General features: G+C 36.8%; 3 protein-coding genes across 7 annotated transcripts in view; all 3 read right to left on the bottom strand.

Annotated features, from left to right (window-relative positions):
• Positions 1 to 4,832: 4,832 nt before the first annotated feature.
• Positions 4,833 to 5,168, bottom strand: LOC107788659 (flowering-promoting factor 1-like). The gene has a single exon (XM_016610356.2). It carries the CDS (start codon positions 5,166 to 5,168, stop codon positions 4,833 to 4,835), a length of 336 nt encoding a protein of 111 aa, XP_016465842.1.
• A 3,314-nt stretch (positions 5,169 to 8,482) lies between these two features.
• LOC107788660 (uncharacterized) lies at positions 8,483 to 11,126 on the bottom strand. 2 transcript variants are annotated; one of them, XM_016610358.2, is made up of 3 exons: positions 10,893 to 11,126; positions 10,676 to 10,791; positions 8,483 to 10,290 (listed from the first exon to the last, which is right to left on the bottom strand). In XM_016610358.2, exons 2-3 carry the CDS (start codon positions 10,769 to 10,771, stop codon positions 8,887 to 8,889), a joined length of 1,500 nt encoding a protein of 499 aa, XP_016465844.1. In that variant the 5' UTR covers positions 10,772 to 10,791; positions 10,893 to 11,126; the 3' UTR covers positions 8,483 to 8,886. The 2 variants fall into 2 exon arrangements, with proteins under 2 accessions (XP_016465844.1, XP_016465843.1); XM_016610357.2 differs by having other exon boundaries at positions 8,483 to 10,302; positions 10,893 to 11,121.
• Positions 11,127 to 11,825: 699 nt separating this feature from the next.
• Positions 11,826 to 27,542, bottom strand: part of LOC107806373 (callose synthase 9) — a 42,551-nt gene continuing 26,834 nt past the window's right edge. For 2 of the 4 annotated variants that reach the window (XM_075222242.1, XM_075222244.1), the window contains 19 exons: positions 27,332 to 27,466; positions 24,615 to 24,945; positions 24,395 to 24,509; positions 21,918 to 22,037; positions 19,712 to 19,827; positions 19,549 to 19,632; positions 19,360 to 19,472; positions 17,075 to 17,127; positions 16,830 to 17,006; positions 16,619 to 16,666; positions 16,067 to 16,225; positions 15,104 to 15,217; positions 14,936 to 15,024; positions 14,619 to 14,774; positions 14,438 to 14,540; positions 13,542 to 13,661; positions 12,934 to 12,984; positions 12,664 to 12,846; positions 11,826 to 12,316 (listed from right to left, as the gene is read on the bottom strand). In XM_075222242.1, coding sequence (XP_075078343.1) covers positions 12,080 to 12,316; positions 12,664 to 12,846; positions 12,934 to 12,984; positions 13,542 to 13,661; positions 14,438 to 14,540; positions 14,619 to 14,774; positions 14,936 to 15,024; positions 15,104 to 15,217; positions 16,067 to 16,225; positions 16,619 to 16,666; positions 16,830 to 17,006; positions 17,075 to 17,127; positions 19,360 to 19,472; positions 19,549 to 19,632; positions 19,712 to 19,827; positions 21,918 to 22,037; positions 24,395 to 24,509; positions 24,615 to 24,945; positions 27,332 to 27,466 — 2,504 coding nt within the window. In that variant the 3' untranslated portion in view covers positions 11,826 to 12,079. Of the gene's footprint in view, positions 12,317 to 12,663; positions 12,847 to 12,933; positions 12,985 to 13,541; positions 13,662 to 14,437; positions 14,541 to 14,618; positions 14,775 to 14,935; positions 15,025 to 15,103; positions 15,218 to 16,066; positions 16,226 to 16,515; positions 16,667 to 16,829; positions 17,007 to 17,074; positions 17,128 to 19,359; positions 19,473 to 19,548; positions 19,633 to 19,711; positions 19,828 to 21,917; positions 22,038 to 24,394; positions 24,510 to 24,614; positions 24,946 to 27,331; positions 27,467 to 27,542 lie in introns of all 4 variants that reach the window. The other 2 variants (XM_075222243.1, XR_012695089.1) reach the window with 2 other exon arrangements.

Raw genomic sequence — 27,542 nt, 5'->3', positions numbered from 1 at the left:
ATGAGGCCTTATATGGTAGGCGGTGCCGGTCTCCAGTGGGTTGGTTCGAACCGGGCGAGGCTAGACTATTGGGTACAGACTTGGTTCAAGATGCCTTGAAAAAGGTTAAGTTGATTCAGGATCGACTTCGTACAACCCAATTTAGACAGAAGAGTTATGCGGGTCGGAAGATTCGTGATGTTGCATTCATTGTTGGTGAGCGGGTATTGCTTCGGGTTTCGCCTATGAAGGGTGAGATGAGGTTCAAGAAGAAGGGCAAGTTGAGCCCTAGGTATATTGGGCCTTCTGAGATTCTTGAGAGAGTTGGAGAGGTGGCTTACAAACTTGCACTACCACCTAGTCTTTCTGCGGTTCATCCGGTATTCCATGTTTCTATGCTTCGGAAATATCACGGCGATCCGTCTCATGTGTTAGACTTCAGTTCGGTTCAGTTGGACAAGGATCTATCTTATGTTGAGGAACCAATGGCTATTTTAGATAGGCAGGTTCGAAAGCTGAGGTCAAAGAACATTGCTTCCGTAAAGGTTCAGTGGAGGAGTCATCCAGTCGAGGAGGCGACTTGGGAGGTCGAGAATGATTTACGCAGCTGTTATCCACACTTATTCACCAGCTCAGGTACTTTTTCTAACTCCGTTCGAGGACGAACGTTTATTTTAGAAGTTTCAGTAGGTCCGTATCGTGATTTGGGACTTGGGCGTATGCCCGGAATCAAATTCCGAGGTCCCTAGCCCGAGATATGGAATTCTGAAGAAAAATTAAAAGTTTAAATTCAAATAGTGACCAGATGTTGAATTATGCGCAAACGACCCCGGAATAGAATTTTCATAATTCTAACAGCTCTGTATGGTGATTTTGAACTTAGGAGCGTGATCGGAATTTTATTTCGAAGTCCGTAGTGAAATTAGGCTTGAAATGGCTAAAATAGGAATTTAAGTTTGGAAGTTTGACCGGGGAGTTGACTTTTTGATATCGGGGTTGGAATCCAGTTCTGAAAATTTTAACAGCTCCGTTATGTCATTTATGACTTGTGTACAAAATTTGAGGTCAATCGGACTTGATTTAATAGGTTTCGACATCGAATATAGAAGTTGAAAATTCTTAAGATTTATTAGGCTTGAATCTATGTGTGATTCGTGTTTTTAGTATTGTTGGATGTGATTTGAAGACTCGGCTAAGTTTGTATGATGATTTAGGACTTATTGGTATTTTCGGAGGAGGTTCCGATTACCCCGAGTGCGATCCGGATCGAAATCGGATCAATTTTTGGACTTAGGCAAATTCTAAAATTTGCAGCTTCTCGTATCATCGCACCTACGGAGGGACTGACTGCAAGTGCGGACTCGCACAAGCGAGTTGTGGCTCGCAGAAGCGGACGAAGGGCTGCCCAGTTGGAGCCGCAGATGCGGCTCATGTTGCGCAGAAGCGAGAGGAAGGGCGCAGGTGCGGGCAGGTCCGCAGGTGCGATGGAATTTTCCGCACCTGCGAAGGCGCAGATGCGGTCCAAAGCTCGCAGAAGCGAAGGCAGCTGGGCTGAGCAATTTCCGCAAATGCGGTATTTCACCGCAGATGCGGGACCGCAGGTGCGAGAATTTTGTCCGCAGGAGCGAAAGCACTGACCAGATTACAAAAACAGAGGGGTTCCGTTATTTTTGTCATTTGGACATTTTCAACACGGTTTTGGGCGACTTTTCAGAGAGAATTCACGGAAAAACTTGAGAAAAGTCACATGTGATCATTGTTAGTCAATTATATTGGATTATCATTGAATATTTCGAATAGATTACATGTTTTTGAGGTGAAATTAGAGGGTTTGAGTCTAGGGATTTCAAAATGAGAATTTGAGATTTGAAGGTCAAGTTGATGTCGGATTTTTGTAAAAATAGTATGGTTGGACTCATAGTTGAATGAGCGTTCATATTTCATAACTTTCTCCGGATTCCAAGACGTGGGCCCCACGGGCCATTTTTGAGTTAATTTCGGATTTTATTGAAAAATATAGTATTTTCTTATGGAATTGATTCTATAATTTTTGTTGACTGTATCGAATTAATTATGACTAGATACGAGTCGATTGGAATCGAAAAATCGAGCAAAAAGCATACTACTTGGTTAAATTGGAGCAAGTCGAGGTAAGTAGCTTGTCTAACCTTGTGTGGGGGAAATTTCCCCTAAAATTGATATTAATGTGATTATTAAAATGTGTTAAAAGTCGTGTACACGAGGTGACGAGTGTGTACACGGGCTAAATATGAAAGATTATATTTTTAAATTGTGTAGATCATTGTTGCGCATTTCTTAAATTATTTTATCTTGTTATATTCTTCATCATTGATTTGAGATATATACCTTAAATTTATTTGACCTTTTTCCTGCTAACTGTTATACCTATTTAGTTGAAACTTGGTTTCTTTTATTCTGTGCATTACTTGAAGGGTAATTTTCTTTAAATTAAATATTATTAATATGAAGTATTTGACATTTTAAATTTGATATTGAAGCAACGTATTAAAGATTTTGAAATATTATTTTCTTGAATTTTTTATTCTTGAATATTTTGTAAGATTTTTATACTCATTGTGATGGAGCCGTGAGCTCTTTATTGTGGAAAAATATTATTGATGATTTATTTTGGCATGAGCCGTGAGCTCTTTATTGTATAAAAATACTGTTGTTGAATTATTTTGGCAAGTTACATTATTTGAGTACTTGAGGTGCAAATTGTGATATATTGTGATATTGATACGCATGCGGTGGTATGAGGTTTGGGTATTGAAACGCATGCGGTGAGATAAGGGTGGCTTGATACGCGCGGCTAGTAGGGGGAACTACTAGAAGTCATGCGGTGTGATAAGGATGGCTAAAACACGGGATGCTATTTCGAGAAAAATATTTTCTTTCAAATAAATTGTGAAGGCTCTCGCGGTGAGATAAGGAAATGAGATATTGTGAATTTGTTTATGATTTGGGACTACAAGGCGGTACCTCGAGAGTGCCCTTGTTGATATTGATTTATGACCGCAGTTGCCTTAATTATTTGTTGTGATTTTCTTAAAGTTGAAAGGAAATTCTGTTTTGTTTTCACGAGATATTATTTGCCATTATTTTGCTTAATTAAATGGTGACTCACTACTTGATTCATTTCCAATGTCATTTTATTTTACTATATTGTTAAACATTTTACCATGTCATTATTATATTCCAGTAGAGCCTCACCTGACCTCGTCACTACTCTACCGAGGTTAGGCTTGGCACTTACTGGGTACCGATGTGGTGTACTCATACTACACTTCTGCACATCTTTTTATGCAGATCCAGGTACATCTTGTCAGCCTAGACGTCAGTGAGTTACCTGCGCACGGAGACTTTGAGGTATATCTGTCAGCGTACGCAGACTCCAGAGTCCCCTTCTATCATTTTTATGTTGCTTCCTTATTTTTCTTTAGACCTTGATATATAGAGACATTGAGAATAAATTCTTAGAAGCTTGTGACTTATTTCTACCGGGTTTTGAGAGTTGAAATTGTTTGAATTGTAGTTTATTTATTTCATATATTTATTATTATTCCGCATTGATAGGCTTACCTAATCTTAGAAATTAGGTGCCATCACGACATCTTACGGAGGGAATTTGGGGTCGTGACATGGGTTTGGTTCGGGGAGCCGCGGGAAGGGGAGGAGGAACAACAGTACCACTAGATTCGCTAGTCTTGAATTTTACCTTATTCTTATTTTTACCAAAAATATTTCTTAAGGAAGACATCTTAATTAATTAAGTAATAGTAAATAAATAAAACAAACAAAACTATAATATTAAGACTTAAGAGTTGGAACGAGTTTACCAAATTGACGAACAATTTGTTGAAAATTGATTATCGTTAAAGACTTGAAGATTTCAATTCACCAACTTCACAAATTGTTTACAAATTGTAACAACCTCGATATTTTTTTATTATTTTTTGGAATAAAGTAACAAATAGTAGCAAGTATAGAAGAAAATTAGAGAGATTGTGATAGATTGACATTGATTTTGTAAGAAAATGAAAGAATACTATTTTAGGGGTTAAAACTAAGTTGGGGGATTAAATGCCTATTTTTTAAATAGCCAACTGCTATTTTTTAAAGCCCCACAGCTCTTTTTTTAAATAGCCAAACGGTTAGTTTTTAAAAAAAAAAAAAATATCTGTTGGACCCGTTTGGCGGTCCTGGTCCCTTGGTAGGTCAAACGGGCCCGGTCCTAACGGTTCCTAGGCAAGAACCGACCCACGAGACCGGTCCAAACCCACCTCTAGCGGTCCTACCGGTCCACTTAGCCCTCTTAGCCCACTCAGCTCACCGGCCCGGACCGACCCACTTGCCAACCTTAGCACCAGCACTGCTTAATACAGCTAGTAAAGTAAATGTAATGACTTCAATACAGTAAGTACTATGTAAAGTAATTGAAATGACTTTAATTGGGATAAACCATTACAGAATGAATTGAAAAAGGAACAGACACAAAGTAACTTTTATTCATTATAATGGACACATAACTATACAGAGTGGCTGCTGGACAAAATGAACTCAAAAACACAAGGCATCCACATTGGAATTTATTACATATCGCAGCTAGAGGCAAATGCAATGTATTAGTACAGGAAATATTTTTGACGCAGAACATAAATTATAAAAAATTTACTAAGATTGTAATAAACTATAGTCATAAACTCACAACTTTAAAAATATAATGGGTTCAATAATAATAACCTTAAAAGTTGAACCGATGAAACTTAAATCTTGTATCCGCCTCAGATTGCACCAACAAAGGCAAAGTTATTGTTGTTGTTCTATGATGTTTACATATAGCGAACATGAAAGATATGACGGGTTTTAAAGACAATGTCGTACATTTGAACTGTGTTAAACTTGGCAAAGTCCTTAGGAAGAGAGATTGATAAGTCAGCGGGAGTTTTCTTGTGGAATTGATAGGAGTCAGTATCACATTCATCAATATACTTTTCCCATCCCAAATCAGTGAGAATTTTCTCAAGAGATTTGTAAGATGAGACAATTTCCTGTGTTGGTAAATGTATCAAAACCTTTCTTTTTCTCCCATTTGATTGCTCTTCTTCACTTGGGTTTTCAACCAAGCGAATAACCTCAGTAATCTTGGATAACCAAACTCCTGACATTTTTTCAAAAAAGATTCAGATATATGTATGTGAAAAGTTGAGTTTTGGGGTGGTGAAGAGATTAATAAAAGGTATTTATATAGGGTATAGGTGATAATAATCTTGTTAATATATAAATACACATGTTTAAGACAAGGCTTATTAATACTCCTTCTGTCGTAGTTTATGGGGCATAGTTCCGATTTCGAAGTCAAAATGTGTTTTTCGTTGACTGTAATATTTTTATCTGCTTTTTAAATATTTTAAATTGTTAATTATTGTGAATTATAGTACGTCTTATGAAATTTATAAATATGTAAAAAAAAATCTTTAAAAACTTTCAATCTATAAATTTACAGGTAGAAATTAAAAAGTTTGATTCTAAAAATTGATGCCACAAAAATTAGAAAAGTGGGAGTACTATTTAAAGGCAGGTGATGATAAATTTGTTTTATACTCCATGTATTTGGAGTAGATATTTAAATATTGGGAGAAAAGTGGGAGTACTATTTAAAGGTAGGTGATGATAAGTTTGTTTTATACTCCATGTATTTGGAGTAGAGATTTAAATATTGGGGAAAATCGTGAAGAGATAACGAATCATTAGGATATTAATTTTTTTTTTAAGCCATAAAATTATAAGTACCATTTTTGTATGTTTGGGGAAAGCTTTTTTTTTTTTTTTTTTTGTAAGAGGGGGAAACCCGCGGCCGTTATAATCTCTGTCACAATTTCTGCCTTTCGGGTGAGCACTTTGTGCACACTGAATAAACCTTCCATGTATAATAGTCTGCAAACCACACAGGGGATGTAAACCGCACTAGACAAGTTTTGTGTAACAGACTCAACCCAAAAGACATCAAGGCAAATCGCCTTCCAAACCAAATGGGCAACTCGGGTGAAAGCTGTTATTAGCAAAATTACGCTATACGGTCAACAACGTGCTTAACGCGATCACTTTGGGTATTATTTATATGAGAAAATGATCTGATCCCAACACCTTTTCTCTAATAAGGCTAATCACTTTAACTTACTCAAATTCATATTACCTTATGCACATTTAACTAATAAAATATTCCCCACAAAGTAGAATACTAAATTCTATTCACCACCCTTTTGCTTAAGAAAGTTAATCACATTAAGTAGTGCAAGTATTCCTCCACATGGCAATGTGAATTTGAAAAAACACAATAGATACAAGTGGCACTGAACTTGCCTCATTTTCTTCTTTTTTTCCCCCTCAAATCTAAGACCCTAATACTTTCCTCTTTTTCTTTTCTTTTTTGCTTTTTTGGGGCTGCCTTATTCAAACACATCGAAATATTAAATCCAAGATTGCTTTGCCACAAGGCAGCTTAACAAATATTAAAGTTAGACCCGAATAACGAGATTCCTCAAGCAATAGCAGCAGGTAAAAATAGCACGGCTTAGTCAACTTTCGGATTGTAATTGAAAAATAGCTATTATTTTATTGAAATACGAAAAATTCTAACATAATATATTAGATCATGGAGCTAATAAACAATTCAAACATAACATAACTCGTTTGATTTTTCTAGCACCCATATATATATATATATATATATATATATATATATATATATATATATATATATATATATATATATATATATATATATATATATGCGCGTCTTTAAAAATAGTGATATATTAGTAACAACACCCTATATACAAAGCAAATTTTGGTAGAATATAAAAGTGCACCCGCGATCTTCAAATCCTGGATCTGCATCTGCTCCTGCGTATAAACTTCCAGCATATTATGTTGGAACTCCAGCATGAAAAATTCCAACATAGTATGCTGGATATGGAGCTCCTACATTTAAACTTCACGCATATTATGTTGGAACTCCAGCATATTATAAAATTCCAATATATTATACTGAAATCTCATATGTAATAAATTCGAACTCCAAAATATTATGCTGGAATCTTTTCGAATTTTTAAGGGTGTTTTTGTTCAGATTATATCTTTGCATGAAAAAGTGGCTAAATTTCAATTACTTTAAAACTGTGACTATTTTGCAATTACCAGTTGTAAATCTGGCTATTTCTGATTTTTTTTCCTAGTTGCAACTGATTCTCCCCAAAAATACATGTATCAATTTTAGAAAAAGAAAAAAAGTCAAATACAATATATCAGCACTGCAGTAAAGATTGAGAAAATATCTTACAACACAGAAATTGCTCAAAACTTCATCAAGAATCAGCTACACTGGCAATGCATTTCCTCTAACATCAACAAAAACTCAAATAGATTATCAATTATACCGGACCGTGAGATATCAGACAGTGCACTAGATTAATATAGGGTTTCAAGTTTCTACACAGCTATTGGCTTAAAAGTTACATTTCATGAGCAGAGAGGATTGAGGATAAGAACATTGGACACAACAACAATCTTTTATCTCTTCAGAGAATCCAAGAACTAACCAAATTGTGCACTTGTTCATCCACATCAAAGAGGCCATCCTTGGGTCAGAAGCATATGCCCCTGAGACAGGAAAGCAAATGAACTCGCAAGGGATAAGGCAAGAATGCTAAAGAAATACTGCAAACAAACGTATATATCACCACAGAATTAAAGACGCCTAAACATGCTAATTACAGACTTATCATTGTAGTAAAAAACTTATTAACTTAAAACTAAAATAGATACGACTTACTCTCCAACTATTAACTTAAAACTAAAATAGATTCGACTTACTCTCCAACTTTTGATATGGATATCTTGATGATCACATATTTTTCATCAGGACTTCAGTGTAGCCAACTCAGAGCTGCTGAAGTACATTGATTTTTGTCACCTACTCTAACCATCAAAGTAACTCGAGGAAGCTAATTACTTTAGTTTCTGGTAGAAGGGACGTTCAAATTCTCATCTGAAGCAAGTTGCCAGATATAGTTGCGTAGAACACTAGTAACTATCCACGGATTCTGTAGATTGATCTTGCTCAATCTTTAATCATTGATTCCAGAACTTCGTGGTAGTCAGTTAGAGAGCTAGAAAACAGCAAATATTTCTAGTGTAACTATTAACAGTAATTACACTACAAAAAAAGAAGTATTTTTTTATCGGAACTACTCAGAGAAGTTTAAGACAGGTCAGCAAAGACAATCTATTCGCCTGTGAGAGAAGCTGCCAACCATCTCAAGGGCCTGGAGGCAAGTAAAGGTTGACTTCCTCGAGCAAAGAAGCACAGACCTGCAAAACTTAAACTGATACACAAGCACTGCAACTCGCACTTTAAAAATTCATAAGTTGCACAGTTGAAATTAAAGAAGAGACACATCTTTGCCAGACGCCCAGGTTAAAGATATGCAGAATGATTAACAGCATATGAAACAGTTTATATGAAAAACTCCAAAGTTACTTCAACGATTATTACAGTCTGATATGATGTACTGAGGAAGACTTAAAACCAATTTACTTCCTACAAACAGCTCCAAAAAACATAATTTTAGAAAAAGAAAAAAAAGACCAGAAAATGACACAGTACGCAATAATGCTACACCCTATGCACTTGTAGAAGGTCTGCAATCACAGCATACAGAACATTATTTCTCTAGATGTTGCCAAAAGGAAGGCTAAAGTTTATCTACTCTTTAACTCCAGATGAAATGTCAGCCAAATTGCAAGAAAGAACTTCGCAGAAAAGAGACTAACATTACTGAGGTAAAACTTAGACAAGTCACCATAGTAAATACTCTTCTCTGATCATTCATTTCCTGGTTCTTCATCTTCTGTATTTGTCTGCACAACAGCTTCAGCATCAGGTAGAGAAGCCTCCTCCATAGTTTCATCTCCAACGCCTGCATTATCTGATGACTCAATGTTGTTTTTACCATCTTCATTTCTTTGAGTAACCTCAACCTTGTTCTCATCCCTCACATTCGCATCCTCGTTTCTTTCACACTTAATACCAGCATGTGCAATGATTTCGTTTTTAGGAGGTTCATCATGCAGAGTAAGATTAAATTCTTCATGTCCCTCCACTTTCTCCTCCTGTGCAGATTCATTATCCCCATCATTTGCCTTGTCTTCCTCCGCTTTCACATCCCGGTCTCCTCCTTCCATGTTCTGTTCAAGGAATTCCACATTATGTTCTTCTGCAGAATGGGACTCTCCATGGCTTTCACTCTCCTCAGACTCATTCTCCACTACCTCCTCATTAATCTCGTCAAATCCACAGCCCTGCCTCTCAAGACTTTGCAACCTCCTCTTCAAATCACCAAACTCTCTCTCCATCAAGAACAGCCTCTCCTTCAATATCAAATTCTCTTCCTCCAACTGAGCAATATGTGAATCCTGATCGTCCACACGGTTCTCCAAAACATTGTTATACTCCAAACCACCAGAATTCGGGTAAATCATCTCAAACCGGCTCAAGTCATGATCCAATCGCCTTTCTACCTCCACGTGTTCTTCCACATCACTCTCGCTTGATCCTCCTTCCTCATCTTCCTCTTCTTCCTCGTGTAACTCCATCTCATGTCCCGGTGATCTCAATCTAATCAAACCCTTCATCGATCCATACCCATCAACCCCCCACTCCTCCTTCGCCATATCCACCAATACCTCCCTCGACGGAGAGAAATTTGGAGTTGGCAATACTGCCGGAGTCACGGGACAGGGTGACACCAATGAGGCAATACCACCACTCTTCTTTGCCCGAATAATAAACGACGTCGTGTTCCTGGGAGCAAAAGGGGCACCCATATTATTATTATTATTATTATTATTGTTATTGTTATGATAAAATTTCTTCTTAGGGAAAAATCTCTTGGCCTTTAATCTATTCTGATATTGCAATTCATTAAGTGTTGGTGGCTTATATCCACCACCAAATCCTCCAACATTTCCATCACCACTTATATACCCAGTAGCCATTATGGCCTTTTCTTTTCTCCTCCCAATATCCACCATCCTCTTATCATTCTTATTTCCCTTTTTACCCTTCCAATTGTTCCTAGGTCCTAAGTTTTTCGACTGCGTTCCTCCGGCAACAAATCCATGACCCTTCATAACATTAGGGTTTTGAAACTTCATCTGATCAATTGTCATTGTCGGCGGCCACATCCCATGGCTCCGAGTCATCATTGATGGTTGCGGCTGTTGCATCTGTGAATGAAACTGAGGTTTTTCAGATTGAGTTTAAGCTGTGCACCGACGATGTAATAAAATAATTACACAATCAGGTAATTGCAGATAACTCTATCTAATAGATCTGATTGGTTAATCTTTAATAAATGGTAAGTAGCACTAATGGTGTACAAAAATAATTTAAATTGTATGCATTGACGGTGTATAAAATATTTACACAATTAGGTAATTGCAAGTAAACTCTATCTAATAGCACTGATTGGTAACCATAAATAAATGGTAAGTTATACTGATGGCACAAAATTCATTACACTACCAATGCATATAGCAAATTCACTTAAACGACGTCGTATTCACATAATAATGAAGCAAATTTTAATTAATCAATTTGATTAATGATTACCATCTGTTGTTGTAGTTGAAGATGAGGATTCATGATCTGAGGTTGATTCATACTCATCATCACTTGTTGATTCATCATCGATCCTTTTTCGTTCATAAGCAACAAAGATCAAAACCCTAACCCAAAAAAATCAAATTGAAGATCAAAATTAGAACCTCAAAATACTCTAAATGTATAAAAAGCGCTAAATCAACGACAAATTAATCCAAATCCTTACCCTTCAAAATTATTGATTAAAAACCCCCAAAAAAACGAAAAAAGAAAGTCGAAGTAATTCAGAGAAATTTAGATAGATCTATAGAATTTTTTCTGAATTATTGATTTCACCGAACAAATTTAGAATATTTCTAGAAAATTTGAGGATTAATTTTGTTGAGATTTATTCTTTCGGATTCTTCAATTATAGAGATTATTTATATCGCGTTTAGATGATGTGGTGAGGAGGAAAACAGAAAATATAATGACGGAGGCTATATATAAGGAGTGAGGAAGAAAATCGATGGTTAAGATTTTTGGTGATGGAGGACTAGCTGGATGAATGACACGTGGTTTTAAGAAAAGAGACCTTGTTTGCTTAAGCAATTACAGAATTGCCATTGTGCAGGTTCTTTTATTACAAGGAACTCCAACTAGATATAAATATGACAAATGACTTCAATGAAGTTTAGTACAATAAACTCTCTCTGTCCTAAAATTATTGTTATTTTGGGAGCTGCAAAAATTATTTATGAGTATTTTAAGTTATATTTAATTTTATTTTTTGTTTGGTATGATGACAATATAATAAGCTTAACTGAAAGATTTAGTTTTGTTATTTTGTTTAATTTTATTTTTCAATTCTGCTTTATTACCTTCCACCGTTGTTTGTACGAATGATAAATAGTACTCCACTAAAGAACTCTTCACTTAATCTTTATTCTTTACGTCTTGTTCGCAGTAATTTGCACTAAAATTATTTCCATTCTGCTCTATTCAGACAAATATCATGCTAATACTAATCCCAAACAAATCCAATTTCATATTATTTCGATGAAAAACAGATAACTGTAAAAAAAGATTTTAATTCCTATTTTTTTCTTTTTATCCAATCCATTTGATAGATAAAAGATCGAACACATTTGGCAGAAAAATTCCGCTGCAATAATCCCCGTGGAAAAAAGTTCTGCTACTCATTTTATAATGGTATGCCAAAAATAGTCAATGACAAAATCCTAGACCATTATCTAATGTATATCATTCATCTGGTATAGCTAAACATATCTGAAAACTATACACAATAAATTTACAACGTATGTAAATGAACAAAAGACGCAGCTCAATAATAACTTACTCTAACAAAAACTCCTAAAAGTGATACAACAATATGAACTACTCCTCTGTACAAGATCAGAGGAATATGAGATATTATAAACCAGTGTTCGGATTGTTTCCAGCAAGGATGAGAGATATCTCCAGCCCTCGACTGAACGCTTGGTTGAACATAAGCCGGGTTTGAAATGTTGAAATGAAGGGGAACCAAGAAAACAGTGCAATTGGGATGAAGATGAGCATCCCCATACCAGCATCGTACAAACGAGCAACTGAACGGAAAGACTTCCACATCCCCATTTTCTTGATTAGAGGCTTCCATGCTGTAGCAATCTGTCGAATGATGAAACATGCATTTGCCAGAAATTAATACAGTCCAAAAGGGATAAAGAAAGATGTGCACAATCAAAAACATGATTTGTATACAAGGTATAATGTCCTGTTTCAGTGAACATCAATGTATATTGTTTACCACTTGGCAACGAAACTTGACTTTATCCTAATTGTATAAATGATGCAAACTGAAACCAAGGGCAAGTTACTACTGATGTGGCTTTAGATTTAGAAATTTATTTGCTTACTTGACAGTAAGAGATGAAATTCTAATATCAGTGAGTTTCCCTCTTTTTCTAACATGCACACAAACTGTCATCAATATAGTGGAGCAAAAGAAGACCTACCGAGAGAATTCCCCAGCCAGTGGGTATGAATGCTAAGATGCATGCGAAAACATCCGTGACAGTAAGATCAGTAACTACAATCGCGGCTGCTAAACCAGCAACGGCAAGCAAAAACGATAAGCCTTGGACGAAACGCAGCAGCAACTGAAAATTAACTGAAATTTTCTGGCTGAAAGTGAACACCTGTGGCATCCCAAAATAGTAGATTTCATTTGAATATCCTCAAACTCAATTTTAGAAACTAAAACAGATTAAAAACTTGGTTCAAACCTTGAAGAGGACTAAGATGACAGCAAATGCAATCCATGAAAAACCATACACCTGAGAAACAATAAAGACACAAGGACCAGCAGTCAGCCATCACTCAATAGATAGTTAATACTTGTCATATCAAAATTGATTGTACATGAAACAGAACACCGAGAGCAAACGTGGCAGAGGGTAACGTCAAGAACCAAGTTTTCTCCAGCTCAGCATACCTCACTACTACGACCTCTAATGAACTGTATGTGGTTCACAGTTGAATCTATATACTTCATCAGATACGTATCTTGTGCTTAAGATTGTAAGACCTAACAATGAACTTTGTTCTCTCATCACCAATTGAGTGGTAGGAAAAATTGTTTCCTCACAACATCAAAGTTCATGCATACAAACTTCGGTTAACTGACTTGAGTTCTTCAAACACGTGGTAGATGCAAATTCTACATGTGCATACTGAACGTTTTACAATATGATGAAAACTAGGCACGTATGCCCCCAAAAGACAACATCACTATCGAGTCTTTAAGACCAAATTAAGACAGATATGGAACAATATTAACAGGAAATGTGTAGCAAAGAAAGGAGAAAAGTTAGATAAAGAGTAACAATAGTACCGTTAAAGATGTATTTGTTCCCTGAACATCTAACTTGTAGACAATGCCATATTGGAATATAAAAAATCGTAAGCTAAGAATGGTCTCCATCACCCTCCCTCCAAAGGTTCGAATATGAGCCTGTCAAACAACACAAAGGTGACGTCAAATTCTTTTAGAAGAGTATGAGTGAAATCAGGAATTGTCAATACACTCTAAAGCAGCTACACATCAATAGTTAAGGAAAGAAGCATAGTTAATGCACTCATCTCATATCGAAGAAATAATAAAGGAGAATTCACATAAAAAATATATAAAACCTGCTTATAGTAACTAATTCAGAAAAGTGTAGCTTAGCTCACAAGTCTCGAGTAGATATACAATACGCTTATACATTATAAGCATCCCAACATCTAATTCTGATATTCCATATGCAGGGCCAAAAGCAAGAAAGGCACACATAAATATGATCACAAAGAGGGGGTAAATTAATCCACTGTAAGTAAGTTTTTCGGTAAGTAATAAAAGCAAAAAATAGAAAATGAAAAAGAAGAGTAACGACAAAACTCCACCCCTTTGAACTTCTTATAATCAGTTGTGTACCCTTACACTTTCACCAATTCATAATAAACCAATACAAAGTGTAGAAAGCACTTGCATTTTTGTAACTTTTGGGATGAACTAGAAAAGATGTTATGACAGCGAAATCGACTCATCAGTTGAATTCAACACCAAGAGGAACTTGACATATGTGGTGACGACCCATTTTAAAGCATCTATGTCAGTAGTTTAGCACAAAACCACACAATTTCTCAGGCTCAGAGAATTGATTACCCCTATTTTATTTCTCATTAGTAAACTATGGAGATCAATAGTGAAGGTCAATAACCACATTCTTATCAAAGTAGAGCTCATACCAGTTCCTCATCCCACCAGGCTTCCCAACTTTCTTCCCCTTTAACACCAATTCCACCTCTATAAAGGAGCCAGTTGGTCCAGTCACGGAAGTCCTCCACTGTCCTATAGAGGAACACAAGAATGATGACAAGAAACAAGAAAAAATATATGAACGTCCAAACATAATAAAGCATTACTTACTTCTGCCATTCAAATCCCGCTGGATTAAACAAATATGGAGCAAAAAGCCAAGAAACAGCTAAGAACCAACTGCTAACAGTGAGAAGTATGTAGGATAAAGCACCATCATTGTAGCCATAAGCAGCATAAACCACCAACAGAAGCACAATTTCCATGCTGAAGAAGGTCAAAGATTGGTAAACTATTTGATATTCCCACAAGAACAGAAAAGAGCTATGACAAAATGACAACATAGATATGCGCACATGTGTGTGCATGCACTCAAACTGACACACACACACACACACACACACACACAGAGAGAGAGAGAGAGAGACCCCTTTACGAAATGACTGCGGGAGTAAAGCCTGTAATTCTCAGTAAACTTGATGTGTTTAACGACAAACCCCCTACCGGTTGCATGATACTGTTAAGAAAAAGATTTTCTGATTAGTTCTATGCCAAGATATAAGAATATTTGAGTAACGAGGAGGAGATGGACCAACTTTTGCACCACCATGGAGGATAGTCCGACCGAAGTAATGTGTCCTAGTGCCCAGGGAGAATGTGAAGAAGACAGTGCAAAGCTGAAACTGCATAGTGACAAAACTAACAACAGCCTGCAGCGACAAGAATGATGTCAGTCAAAGCAGAGAATAGACAGGCAGTTAGAGGCCAAACAAGAAGGTTATGCTCCATGAAAAAAAAGCACTAGATTTGAATGTGAAAGACCACCCCAAAAAAAAGTAGCAAAGCATTTGATGAGTTTTCCATAGAGATCAGTGGCGTTCTCCAGGATTTTTTTTGGAGCTATTGCAAAAAGTTTTAGCATGAGCTATGTTGCTCGGACTCTTCGACAATGTAGTTGGCTGCGTGTCGGATCCTCCAAAAATAGTGTATTTTTTAAGGATATGGCACGAGTGCGGCAGCATTTTGGAGAGTCCGCGCAACATAGAGCATGAGACATTGTCTGTTTAGATCTTCAAGAAGTTTGTTTGGAAAAAAAAAAACAGTTATTTGAAGAAATGGTTTGACAGTGTTTCTTCAAAGAACAAGTATTTTCCACTCACAGAACAATTACAGATCTTCAAAAGTAATACAGCTAACAAAACGCATTCTTTTTTCGCACAAACTTCTTTTTCAAAATATTTTTTTTTCAAAAGTTGTCCAAACGGTATATCTTTTGTGAGGATTGCTAACAAGAAAGATACTACAAATCTAAAGCTAGGAAGGTAAAGTAGATGCAGAAAACAGAGAAATTATTTCCAAAAGATTGAGAAGAAGCTCAAAAGGCGAAAATATAAGCATCATTCCTCAAGGATAAGAAAAACATACTCATTGGTCGCTCAATTAAGATTTTGTAAGCAATTCAAGTAATTGCTCAATTATTAGTCAATCATGTTTGGTAAAAGAATAGAACTTCTTTAGCATAACAGATCAAACTATGAGAAGGACCCTAAGAAACATACCCTTAGGAAACCTTGTTCCAGAATGAAACCCAGAATCATAGGAACCGCTGTAAAGACACCAATCTGAAAAAGAAATTGTGCATTGAGAGCAGCACTGAGTGCATCATTGTCTGATATATTAGCTCTATCCTCAATAGTGGCACCAACACCAGATAACGCCTGAAAAAAATTGCAGATATTCAAAAAGAGGCAGGCCATGAATATTACATATAGTTCTTGAATAGTCTGACAAACAGCACGCAAAGAATAACATTGACAAATCAAAAAGGTGAATGGAAATTGAATTTTGAGTCCCGTGCAGAATCTTTCCACAGAATCCACAATTTGGAAGCAGAAGTTTGCTTGCTCATAGAATTATCGGCTCATAGAATTATCAAAATGCTAACTGCACCATGAGAATAACACTAGTGCAAAGAAATAGGTCAACTAAATGAGCAATCCTAACTTACTTTGAAAGGTCAAACTGTATACCCTATCTGTAATAGGGTAAGCATCTGGAGTTATAAGCAATACCCAAAGTACCCAAAAGCAAAAAATTGTCTGAGTATTTACCAGATATGCCTTGCCATAGAGAAAAGCATAAACACTAAGCACTGTCAACTGCACAAAAGTTTAAAAGGATCAGTCAGAAACATCACCATATACCTGGCAGTTGAAAGCTGCAATAAGCATACAAAGCACAACCCATATTATAGCTAAAGCACTAAAGCCTAAGGAGATCACAACTAACACAAGGGATGGCATTTAGAATGCGAAATTATACCATTGTGCAGAAGTAGTATCCGACAGTTGTAAAGTAGAACGATAACATTCTAAAGAAATCAAAGAGCTGGCCGAGCCTGTAAACATCTCTACTGAGAACTTGTTCACCATTACCACCAGCAACTTTGCCTTCAAATAATGCAATCTGGTTGAGTCCGACATCTCGTCCCTTGCCGACCTGTATGATTTTAGTTTAGGCACTGCCATCATATATACATTCAAACACAGAATGGCTGGCAAATTTACCTGAATATATTCATGGTGAGTAATATTTCCCTGCCGTAGAGTTGAACCAAACCCTGCATTTATACTTGAAAAATTGAGTACTACGAGCATGCTTGCCCAAGGTTCCAAAATCTACTTATTCCGAGTACTTTTTTTCAAATGGAGTTTTTGAAAGAAAAAAAACACTTTCGGATTGCAATTTATGCTTACCCATATCATTTGAGAATTGCTTTTGTTAATAGTATAAAACGGCTTGTGTTTGGCCAATCTTTCAAAATAGTGCTTTTGAGCGCCAAATTATATAAAATACATGTAAAGATACACTTTACAATTATCATAATTTAAATATATTAATGATTTTAAATATTTATTATGAGAGATTCTTAAGTTCATTTTTACAATGTAAAGAAAAAATCACCAGAGAGAGAGAGAGAGAGAGAGAGAGAGAGAGAGAGAGCAGGTTTATCAGTCTTTGGCAAAAGATGTATTGTCAACAATGCATAATTCTTTGTCTGCACTATGAGAAAGTTTGATAAATACTCCCTCCGGTCCACGATAAATAACCAATTTGCCTTTTTTATTTTGGTCCAAAATAAGTGTCATTTAATTAAGGGTAGTTTGGTCACACTAACTATTTTTATCTAGAATTTTGTATTTCCTTAATGGGTGTGCCCAAGTCAAATTGGTCACTTATTGTGGACCGGAGGGGGTATAAATTTTTGGTAAGCATATTTTCGCCTTGGAAGAATTACATGGAAAAGGGTCAAAATTGCCCCTCTACTATAAAAATGATCAAATTTACCCTCTATTATACTATTGGTCTAAAAATACCCCTAACAATACACAAGTGGCTCAAATATATATATCCCTCCTCCGTTAAAACCGTCCAAGGTGGAAACTCAATGCCACGTGGCACGGACACCTTGGTGATGCAGACACCACGTGGCATACCACCTCATCACCCCAACCCATTTTACCCCCTCCCTCTACTACTTCTCCTTGGCCAGAGTAATTTCTGCAGCATTACTACAGTAAAGAATTATTTGCTTCAAGATTCAAAAGTACCACATACAAGGTGATTATCAGGATTCGGCGTAACCAATTCGTCAAGTGGTCACGCGTTAATCCAGTTGAATGAGACCTTCTTAGACTATGGGAGAAGAAAAAAGAATCCCGAAGATGAGGGGATCATGACTGCCATATCAAATCCAGGATCCATCTATTTAAGATAATAAGGCCAATAACCCCTCTTTAGCACCAAAAGAAGCTTAATCATAGTACGCTTCATTCCTTCCGCACCCATCAAGCTCCACAAAAAGTAAGACGTAATATTTGCTTTCTCCATAGGCTTAAAATTGTAGTTTCGATCTTTCGTAATTTGCTTGAGGAAGAGTAAACAGACCCTCATGAAACTTTGCAAAGAAATTCATTACTGGGCTGATTTCTAAGATAAAAAAATTTTATTCCTCAAAAATCACGTATTGATGGTGGAGTGGTGGTGGTGGAGAGGGAGGAGGTGCTAATGTGGAAGAAGAAATGAAGATGAGAGGGTAAAATGGGTTTGGGTGATGAGGTGGCTGCTACGTGGTGCTCACCTCACCAAGTTGTCGGTGCCACGTGGGATTGGATGTCCACCCTGGACACCTCTAACGGAGGAGGGGTATATTTGAGCCACTTGTATAACGGTAAGGGTATTTTTAGACTGATAGATAAACTTGATCCTTTTCTTATAGTAGAGGGACAAATTTGACCCTTTTCCCTAAAAAGAACTTCTCCAGCTTCTGCTTATGCTTTCAAGAAGAAGCTATATTTTTCAGTTTCTTCCCCGCAGCAAAAGAAAAAAAAACTTCTGCCGCTACTCAAAAGAACTGATTTCTTTTCGGAAACTTAGTCAAGCACCTTAACTATTCAAATTAAATACTTCTTTTCAAAAAAATAAGCACTTCTAGTTTTACAAAAGCTTGGTCAAACAAAATACTACTCACTAGTCATGACACAGTAAAACTCATAACGAGGACACTGAATAATTATACATGCAGCAGAATATCAGGTCACTAACTTTTTCATGTCGGTTAACTGGTTGAAGATTTAAGAGAAATGAACCAAAAGAACTAGGTTCCAATCAAAATCGGAGAAGACACAAGCTGGGAACAAATATGCTAGCTGGCCAGAGAAATCATATGAACCTATGGTAATATTATTAATCTAGGGGACATCATCGTATATGAGCAAGCTTCCAACTAAATAAATGTAAAATGGAGAGCACAACGTGCATGCCGGTGGAGTGCTTGGCAGCAAACCATTACCTGCATAGATGTCTTCACTGATATTAATCACACGCGAGGCTTTGCTGATACCACCTCGAGTAATATGGAAAATTCTGTCAAAGACATCTGGATGTCCATAGTGCATACGAACTCTGAGGAATTTTACAACCTGTCATAAACTGACTCCCTGGTGCAATATAAATATCAAAGTAATGAACATGCACTCACTTCAAAGGATTTGCCAGAACACGCTGGCCCATAGTCACAAAGCTTGCTTCTTGGTTAGACATGAAGGATGCCAACGAAGAAACACTGAAACGCAAAAAACCATATCAGATGACTGTCAGGAAATACAATGACAGAAGAAATATATCATTAGATCCAAAATCACCTGCCAGTAAACACATGCTCCCTAACACCAAGAATTGTAGCGGGATGAATGCCATGATTAAGGAAGAACTCCTCAAGAAGATTTCTCACCTTCAGAGCCTCTTCAAAATAGTTATCCTATGTTTGATAAATACATAGAGATAGGGTCGAGGTAAGCAAGGTATGAACGAAAGCCTAATGACAATGAAGCTGACAAAGATATTATCTTTGAAAAAGAAATACACAAGTACAGCAGGCACTTCCCCTTCCTAAATCCACTTCAATTTCACCAGTCTCGTGAAATGCGCCCTTCCCTTTCCTAATCTACTTCTATTTCACCAGGCTCATGCAATGATTTGACTTAAGATTGGGTATCTCAAAAGAAAGAGAGCCTCACTAATTCTTCCATTGGGTATCTCAAAAAAAGGGAGCCCCGCTAATTCTCCATTTCACCTAGACTATCACGTAGCAAAATCACCCAGGAATTCTAGAATCTATCTGTAAAAGCATAAGAGATTGCCCAGCATGTATGATGTCTATCCTGCCAAGGATGAAATCATTGTCGCTTAGACCTCTCCTTACCTTTGAAAATAGGTAAGAATTATGTATATTAAAAAGAAAAACAAAGTTAGAAAATTAGATGGTTCCCAGATGATGACAAAGGGCCAAACTATCCACTTCAAAGTACTGCTAAAATGATTATTCTCTGTAGAACTACTAGAAAAACTTCACACTTGAATTGGGGTTTTTTTATTCTATCATGATGAAGATGGGATTTGCGGGGGAGCATAGGATATGGATCAGATTTTGTATCACGACGGTCAGGTTCTCTATCTTGGTAAATGGAAGTCCTTATGGTTTCCTCCGCAGCCCAAGGGGATTGAGACAAGGGGATCCGTTATCCTCCATGTTATTTATATTGGTGATGGAAGAGCTGAGCAAAATGACGGATAGAGCAGTGACTTGAGGTTTCATGATGGGTTTCACGGCACTGATTGGGCAACAGAGTAATGTGAAGGTCACGCATTTATTGTTTGCAAATGATACTCACAAATCTCAGCTGACATACTTGAGAGAGGTTCTGAATTGGTTCCAATTTGTACCATGTTAGAAGATTAGCCTCAGGAAATGTGAGACCATACCAAGTAGGCGAGGTGGATAACTTTGACACCCTTTCACAGATATAAAGCTTTAAGGCAGGTGTTCTACCTACTACTTACCTTGGGTTTGCCGTCGGGTGCTTCAAACAAGGATCTTGCAATGTGGAATTCGGTGATTGAAAGAGTTGACAAGAGAATAGCAGGTTACCAAAAGAGGTACTTGTTAATAGGGGAAAGGAAGTACTCATCAAGAGTACACTTTCAAGCTTTCCTTTATATTACATGTCACTAAATGCAGGCACCGAAGGGGAGCCTTGGCGTAACTGATAAAGTTGCTGCCATGTGACCGGGAGGTCACGGGTTCGAGCCGTGGAAACAACCTCTTGCAGAAATGCAGGGTAAGGCTGTGTAAGATAGACCCTTGTGGTCCTGCCCTTCCCCGGACCCCGCGCATAGCGGGAGCTTAGTGCACCGGGCTGCCCTTTTTTATTTTTACTAAATGCAGGCACATGTGATTGTAACGGACAAACAAGAGAGACTTCAAAGGAACATCCTTTGGGACGCTGCTGATGGTTCCATGGCATGGGATGTTGTGCCTCTAGCCCTCATGTGGGTAATTTGGAATGGAAGAATAGGAGAACATTGGAAGGGATCGAAAATGGCATTGTACAATTGAGGAATAACCTCGTGTTTTTAATTTCTTTTTGGTGCACCCACGAGGTTCCCACTTGTATAGATGATTGGGTTCTTTTGTGGAGAATCATGTGTTGGTGTAGATTCTCTATTTTTTGGAGTACTTCTTGTATACTTGAGCTGTTTTACTCCCACAATCAATAAAATTACTTTACCTTATCAAACTGGAGTTGGCAAATTGCTTGGAAAAGAGGCATAGTTGTTATTAAAAAAACAAAAAAGAATTTCACACTTTATTTCACCAGTATACTAACTATTGTAGATTTTTCTTCAACCTGATCCCAAAGTATCACCTAGTTATTGATGAAGATTTTGTCTACTATCTATTGGACGCTAAAGGAACTCAAAAGGGGAAATCCACTTAGCATTCTGTTCTATACACAAGGGATAGAGTACAGACTAACACAGTCAACAAAACATTAGATACTTGGCTACCTGATTCATGTCAATTGTTTGCACTGCATTTCCACGTGTAAAGATAATTGCATGATTTTGATTTTCCGGTTTTCCTTCACCAAGTTTAGGATTCCCAGGCAGTTTAATTGAGTAGATTTCCTGCAATCATGTAGAGAAAAAAGCACGTAGAAGCATTACTATTTTGAATCTACAAGGCAAAAAGTTAAATCGCTGAAAATGATATCTTATCAATATAAATTCAGTATATTATATTACTCTGGATAAGATTGCTACAGAAAAAGAGGATAACACCAATCAGAAAATAGCACCTCTCATCTTACTTTTGTTGTGTTATTACCAGAAATAATAGAGACAGGTAACAGCTGTAGCACATTCTTACAATGCCCCTGGGCCTAACTGGTAAAGGAATACTTACTAAAGGCAGAATACCGAATTCCCACCCACCCACAAAAAAAAAAAAAAAAAAAAAATCCTTGGCAGGGATTATTAGTTGCACACCTAAACTATGAGGAGTCCTACTTACACCCTGCACTTGGATATTTGATAGCTTTTAGCCCCTAAACTTGGAACTGATTATAAGTTGCACATCTAAACTATGAGGAGTTCTAACTACCCGCCCTACCTTGGATATTTGATAGCCCTTACCCCCGGGATGATCTCCGCACAAGGAAGTGACATACATGCGCCTGCTACGTGGGTTTTGTTGTCTACGTGGCATCTTTTTAAATAAAATATAATATTTTACCTTTTTAAATTCATTAATTTTATTAGATCATTTTTTCCGGGTCAAATTAGTAGAAAGCTTAGCTGAACTCCATTATTTTGGCAAAACTTTTTTTATTTGGCTAAGAAAAATGGAGCTCTAGCCAAGTTATTTTTACTGATTTGGCCCAAAAAAATGCATTTGAAATAAATAGTCATTGCATCTAAAGAAAAAAAATATACACAACTGGTACGCCATTATTTTTGCTAAAAGCTAATTTTATTTGGCTAAAATGATGGAGTTCTAGCCAAGTTTTTTACAAATTTGGCTGGAAAATGAAAAAATACACAGTTCGAACAAATAGACAATTGCATCTACAGAAGAAACTACAAAAATGCAAATTTCCGGTAAAATTGCATTGTATATGATTATGTGGCAATTAACTGTTGAAAGTATCCCAACAGGAAGTTGAGTTTTCGATTTTCTTCACTCCCGTCTGCCTAAAAAAGAGTGTATCCACTCTCTTTGCCATGCCAGCATCTAGGGGGTAAAGGCAATGAAATAACCAAGCCGAAGGGGGTAACTAAGACTACAAATAGTTTAGCTGTGCAACTAATAATACGAGACAAGTTTAAGAGGCTTTTAGGTATTCTGCATTACTAAACATCATAGACCACTTGGTCCAAAAGATATAACATTATGACTTACTTTTATGTTTGAGCGCCAATGACCATGCCAGCAAATCCATTTTGCGTCGCTTCTCCCACTAACGCAGACTTGTTTGGTTTAGGGTCCAAAATCACCGGTAAAGAAGCAATATCCTTGTGGTAGGTCCAGAAGCTGATGAAAGACTCTAGAGGTAAGCTTATGTGGTGTCTACAGGCAACTACCATTTAATAGCATGAACATCCAATTAGCTCCCACTTACTTGCTCATCGCTTCCAACTAGCTCCTACTTTTGTTACCATTTGGAACAACTTGAGTCCAAAAGGTACAGGGCAATACTTAAAGAACTTTTTTTTCATTAGTAAGACAATACTTTAAGAGCTTGACAGACAAGCTGGGATTTACTCCATTTAGGGTCATGCAAGTTGCAATAAGAAAAGATATCTAGCACTAATTAACCCCAGGTCCCAACTTACAATACCATTTTCTTTTCTTTTCCCGATAGAAGTGGGAATTCTTTGGTTTGAGCTGCAACAACATAGAACCAGTATTCGTGTTGTTTCCCCATGTTGATGTTTAACAGCATTATCACAAACTAGGGTAATTGCAAACATAGCAAAAGCTGAACACGAAAAGAACTCACTAATCAACACCACCAAAAGCAGACCCAGCTTCGTTCACATTATGCTTCACTCTCTAAAGAGCTGATGTGACCATTTATTAATTTTCTGAAATTCAAATCACAGATAGTTGCATATTTGTGTACTATTACGCATATTACATGCTAAAACAACAACAGTAACAACAACAACAATAACAATAACAGCAACAACAACAAAAATACTACTACTACTACTATTACATGCTAAAACACAAACAACAACAACAACAACAACAAAACAACAACAACAACAACAATAACTACTACTACTACTACTGCTACAACCACCACCAAACAAGTGGGGGTCCGCTATATAAATTCTCATTGACCATGTTTCTTCATTTAAGCTCTACCCATAATGCTAAAACACATAGAACGAATTTAAATTAAAGAGTAAATAGAACAAGTGTAATGGAAATGACATGGACGCCTTAAGCAGATTTTAGAGTAGAAAAAGAATGACACCTTATCTTTGCCGTTGATGTCAGCCTTTACAAGCTTTGAGATGTATTCTTTATTCACCTTTCCATCTTTAAGAGTTTCAACCTCATCAATGAAAGCAACTCGGAGAGCCTCATTTCTACATGAAAGTATAACCCAAGTCAGCGGAGAGGTTATGACGTCAATTCTAAGACAGAATCTATCTTGTACATTCATTACAATCCAAATGAATAAATTAATTCACCTTTGCATTAGTAATGCAATATCTGCAGCCTCAGGTTTTTGCTCTTCTTTCTGTTTTCCATATATCTGGCATGTGACAACATATGTAAATTTCAGATCTGCCTGTGCTCTTGATTCAGGAGACAAGTGAAATCCTTGAGTATCCGTTGTTCCATTTGGTGGGATTCCTGCTTCAGAATCTAACAACGTACAGAAGATTGAATTGGTGAAGAAAGAGAAAATCAACAAAATCATACATTGTTTTAGGTTCTCAGAAAGCAAACCTCCAGTCATCATCCGTTCCAAATATGATTGCAGCATTAGCGCTTTCCTGTAGTACATCATTCCACGAACTGCAAAACTCCAGAAGGGTTGTGTTAAAGGTAAGAAATTCATCAGAAAAACAAGCAAGGAAGCAACTTTCTCCAGGCGAGGAAAGCAGGATAGCCTACATAGCACAAGCAAGCAAGCAGGGTATCGTCTGGTAAGTACCATTCTTAGGGCTGTCTTTTCACACACAAGTTTCAGTACCTAGCATCATGACCTTCAACTTCTAAAAGTCTGCCTCAACAGCCATACATTAACTTTTCCATCAAAAGAGACAGAAATTTTAAATTTTGACTAGTTCAAAAATAGCCCTTTTTCGCCTGGCCATCACATAAATAATCAGAAATTTAAGTCTTTCGTTTCTCTGACCTAGACAAGGCATATGATAAAGCACAACGAAAGGTCCTTTGGTGGGTGATGGAGAAAAAGAAATTCATATTAAATATATAAAAGTCATAAGGGACATGTCTGAAGGAGTTGTCACTAGCGTGAAAACAGTAGTAGGAGATAAAAAGGAGTTTCCAATAAAAGTGGGTTTACACCAGGGTTTTGCAGTGAGCTCCTACTTATTTACCCTAGTTATGGATGAGCTAACCAACAAAATACAAGATGAGGGCCCACGGTGTATGCTATTCGTTGATGATATTGTGCTAATTGACGCAACTAGCGAGGGTGTCAACCGAAAGCTTGAGGTGTGGAGAAACACCTTAAAGAGTAAGGGTTTTAAGATAAGTAGAAGTAAGACCGAGTACATACACTGCAAGTTTAGTCAGCACGAGAAGAGCGAAATTGAGGTGAGACAAGATGGAATTGTGAAGCCAAAATGCAACTATAAGATGCAACTATGAGCCAAAATGCAACTATAAGATAAATTCTATTGAACAACTATAAGACCGGTTATATTATATGGTAGTGAATGTTGGGCCGCTAAAATACAACATACCCACAAGATGATTGTTGCAGAAATACGAATGCTATGATGAATGTGTGTCGCACACGATTACATAAGATTAGAAATGATCATATTCGCCAGAAGGTGCAAGTACTACACAATGAGGATAAAATGAGAGGTCACTTGAGATGGTTTGGTTATAAGATTAGTAGTAGTAGACCTACAAATCCTTGGAATTAATGCAAACTTAGATGGAAGAGAAAAATCCATACTATATTTATCATACTACTACTACTACTACTACTATCATTTACATATATTTATCTTTTTTTACTTGCACTTTTATTTTATTATGGTAATGATGATGATATGAGTTGAGCTAAATGAAAGAAATGGGGATTCATATCGCCGACCCCAACTTGTTCGAGACCGAGGCAATGTTGTTGTATTTTTCCTTGTACAGATACTTTTAAGATCTCTCTGGGTCCTAATCATAAAAATCATTCATTTATCTCTCAAACAAAATCACTTTTTTTCCAGATAAATTCAAACAAAATCACTTTTTTTTCAGATAAATTCAAACAAAATCACTTTTTTTCCTTTCTCTTTTGATAACGATAGGGTCCGGGCACTTGCATGCACCTCCAAGATCACTCTTATACTTACTCTTTGTCAACACCTTCAGTTTATCCTTTTCAACAATTTGTTACGATCATCTGGAATGTCAAGTACAATATACAAAATTTGGATCTTGACTCCATCATCCCTGCCTTTGCAAAGAGATTTAAGTAAAAAGCTTTCAGTATAAAATCAACTGTAAGAAGATACACTCCGCATGTTGCTTAAGAATAGCACAATAGAGGAGGAATGTTTAGGGGTCGGGGTTTATTATGCTCAGAATAGCACAATAAGAGAATACAGGCAAAGGCATCCCCAATTCCATGTTTCTCTTTCTTTCTTTCCATCCATTTCTACTTGTGGTTACGTAGAACTTTCCACCAAGAAAACTGATGGCTGTAACAATTTTCTTTTGGGCCCACATATTGATGTTCGTGATGGCATCCTTACACAAAGGAAGAAAAATCAGGAGTTTCTGGTTAAAAATAGGGGGAAAAGAGATGAAAATATTCATGATAATCGGACTTAGTACCTAATCCCTCTAGGATTCATTTTTTTTTAACACACTTTCTGTTTAAAACAAGTAGTCTCGTGAATTTGAAATCTGAAACCTGTGAGAGTCATATAGGATACTAATATTTTAGCTGATGTTTCAAAGTAGAAATGTCACAAAAAGTAAGACAGAGCAAGCACCCAGCTTGATCCTAGATATTTTTCGTCCAAAGAAACAAAGATAACACACATGATCTATTCGAAACCTAAAACAGGAGAAGAAACAATTAATGTAAGTAACCCTAAACATAATTTCAGAGGTACATGATGCAGTCAGAAGTGTAGCATTAAACATCCAAGGAGACAGCATATACTGCAAATTAAAAAGAAAACAGAGAATTAAGAAGTACCAGTTCTGGCCAATGTTTGCCCACGGTATGATGCCCAAAACCTAAGTTCAAGAATGTCATTTGGGTTATCATTAAGTTCTGTCTCTGAGGCATTCTCATCACGGCCAATTCGAGCAAGAAAGTTTTTCCATTCATCTGCATCAAATAATTTCTTTTTCCTCTTAATGAAACGACAACAAAGAGGAGACTTACCTTCAAGTGTAATTTCTCA

Source organism: Nicotiana tabacum, chromosome 9 (genome assembly GCF_000715075.1).
Source record: "Nicotiana tabacum cultivar K326 chromosome 9, ASM71507v2, whole genome shotgun sequence".
Lineage (NCBI taxonomy): Eukaryota > Viridiplantae > Streptophyta > Magnoliopsida > Solanales > Solanaceae > Nicotiana > Nicotiana tabacum.
The sequence above is the reverse complement of the archived record's forward strand: the minus strand, read 5'-3'. Positions and strand labels throughout refer to the sequence as shown.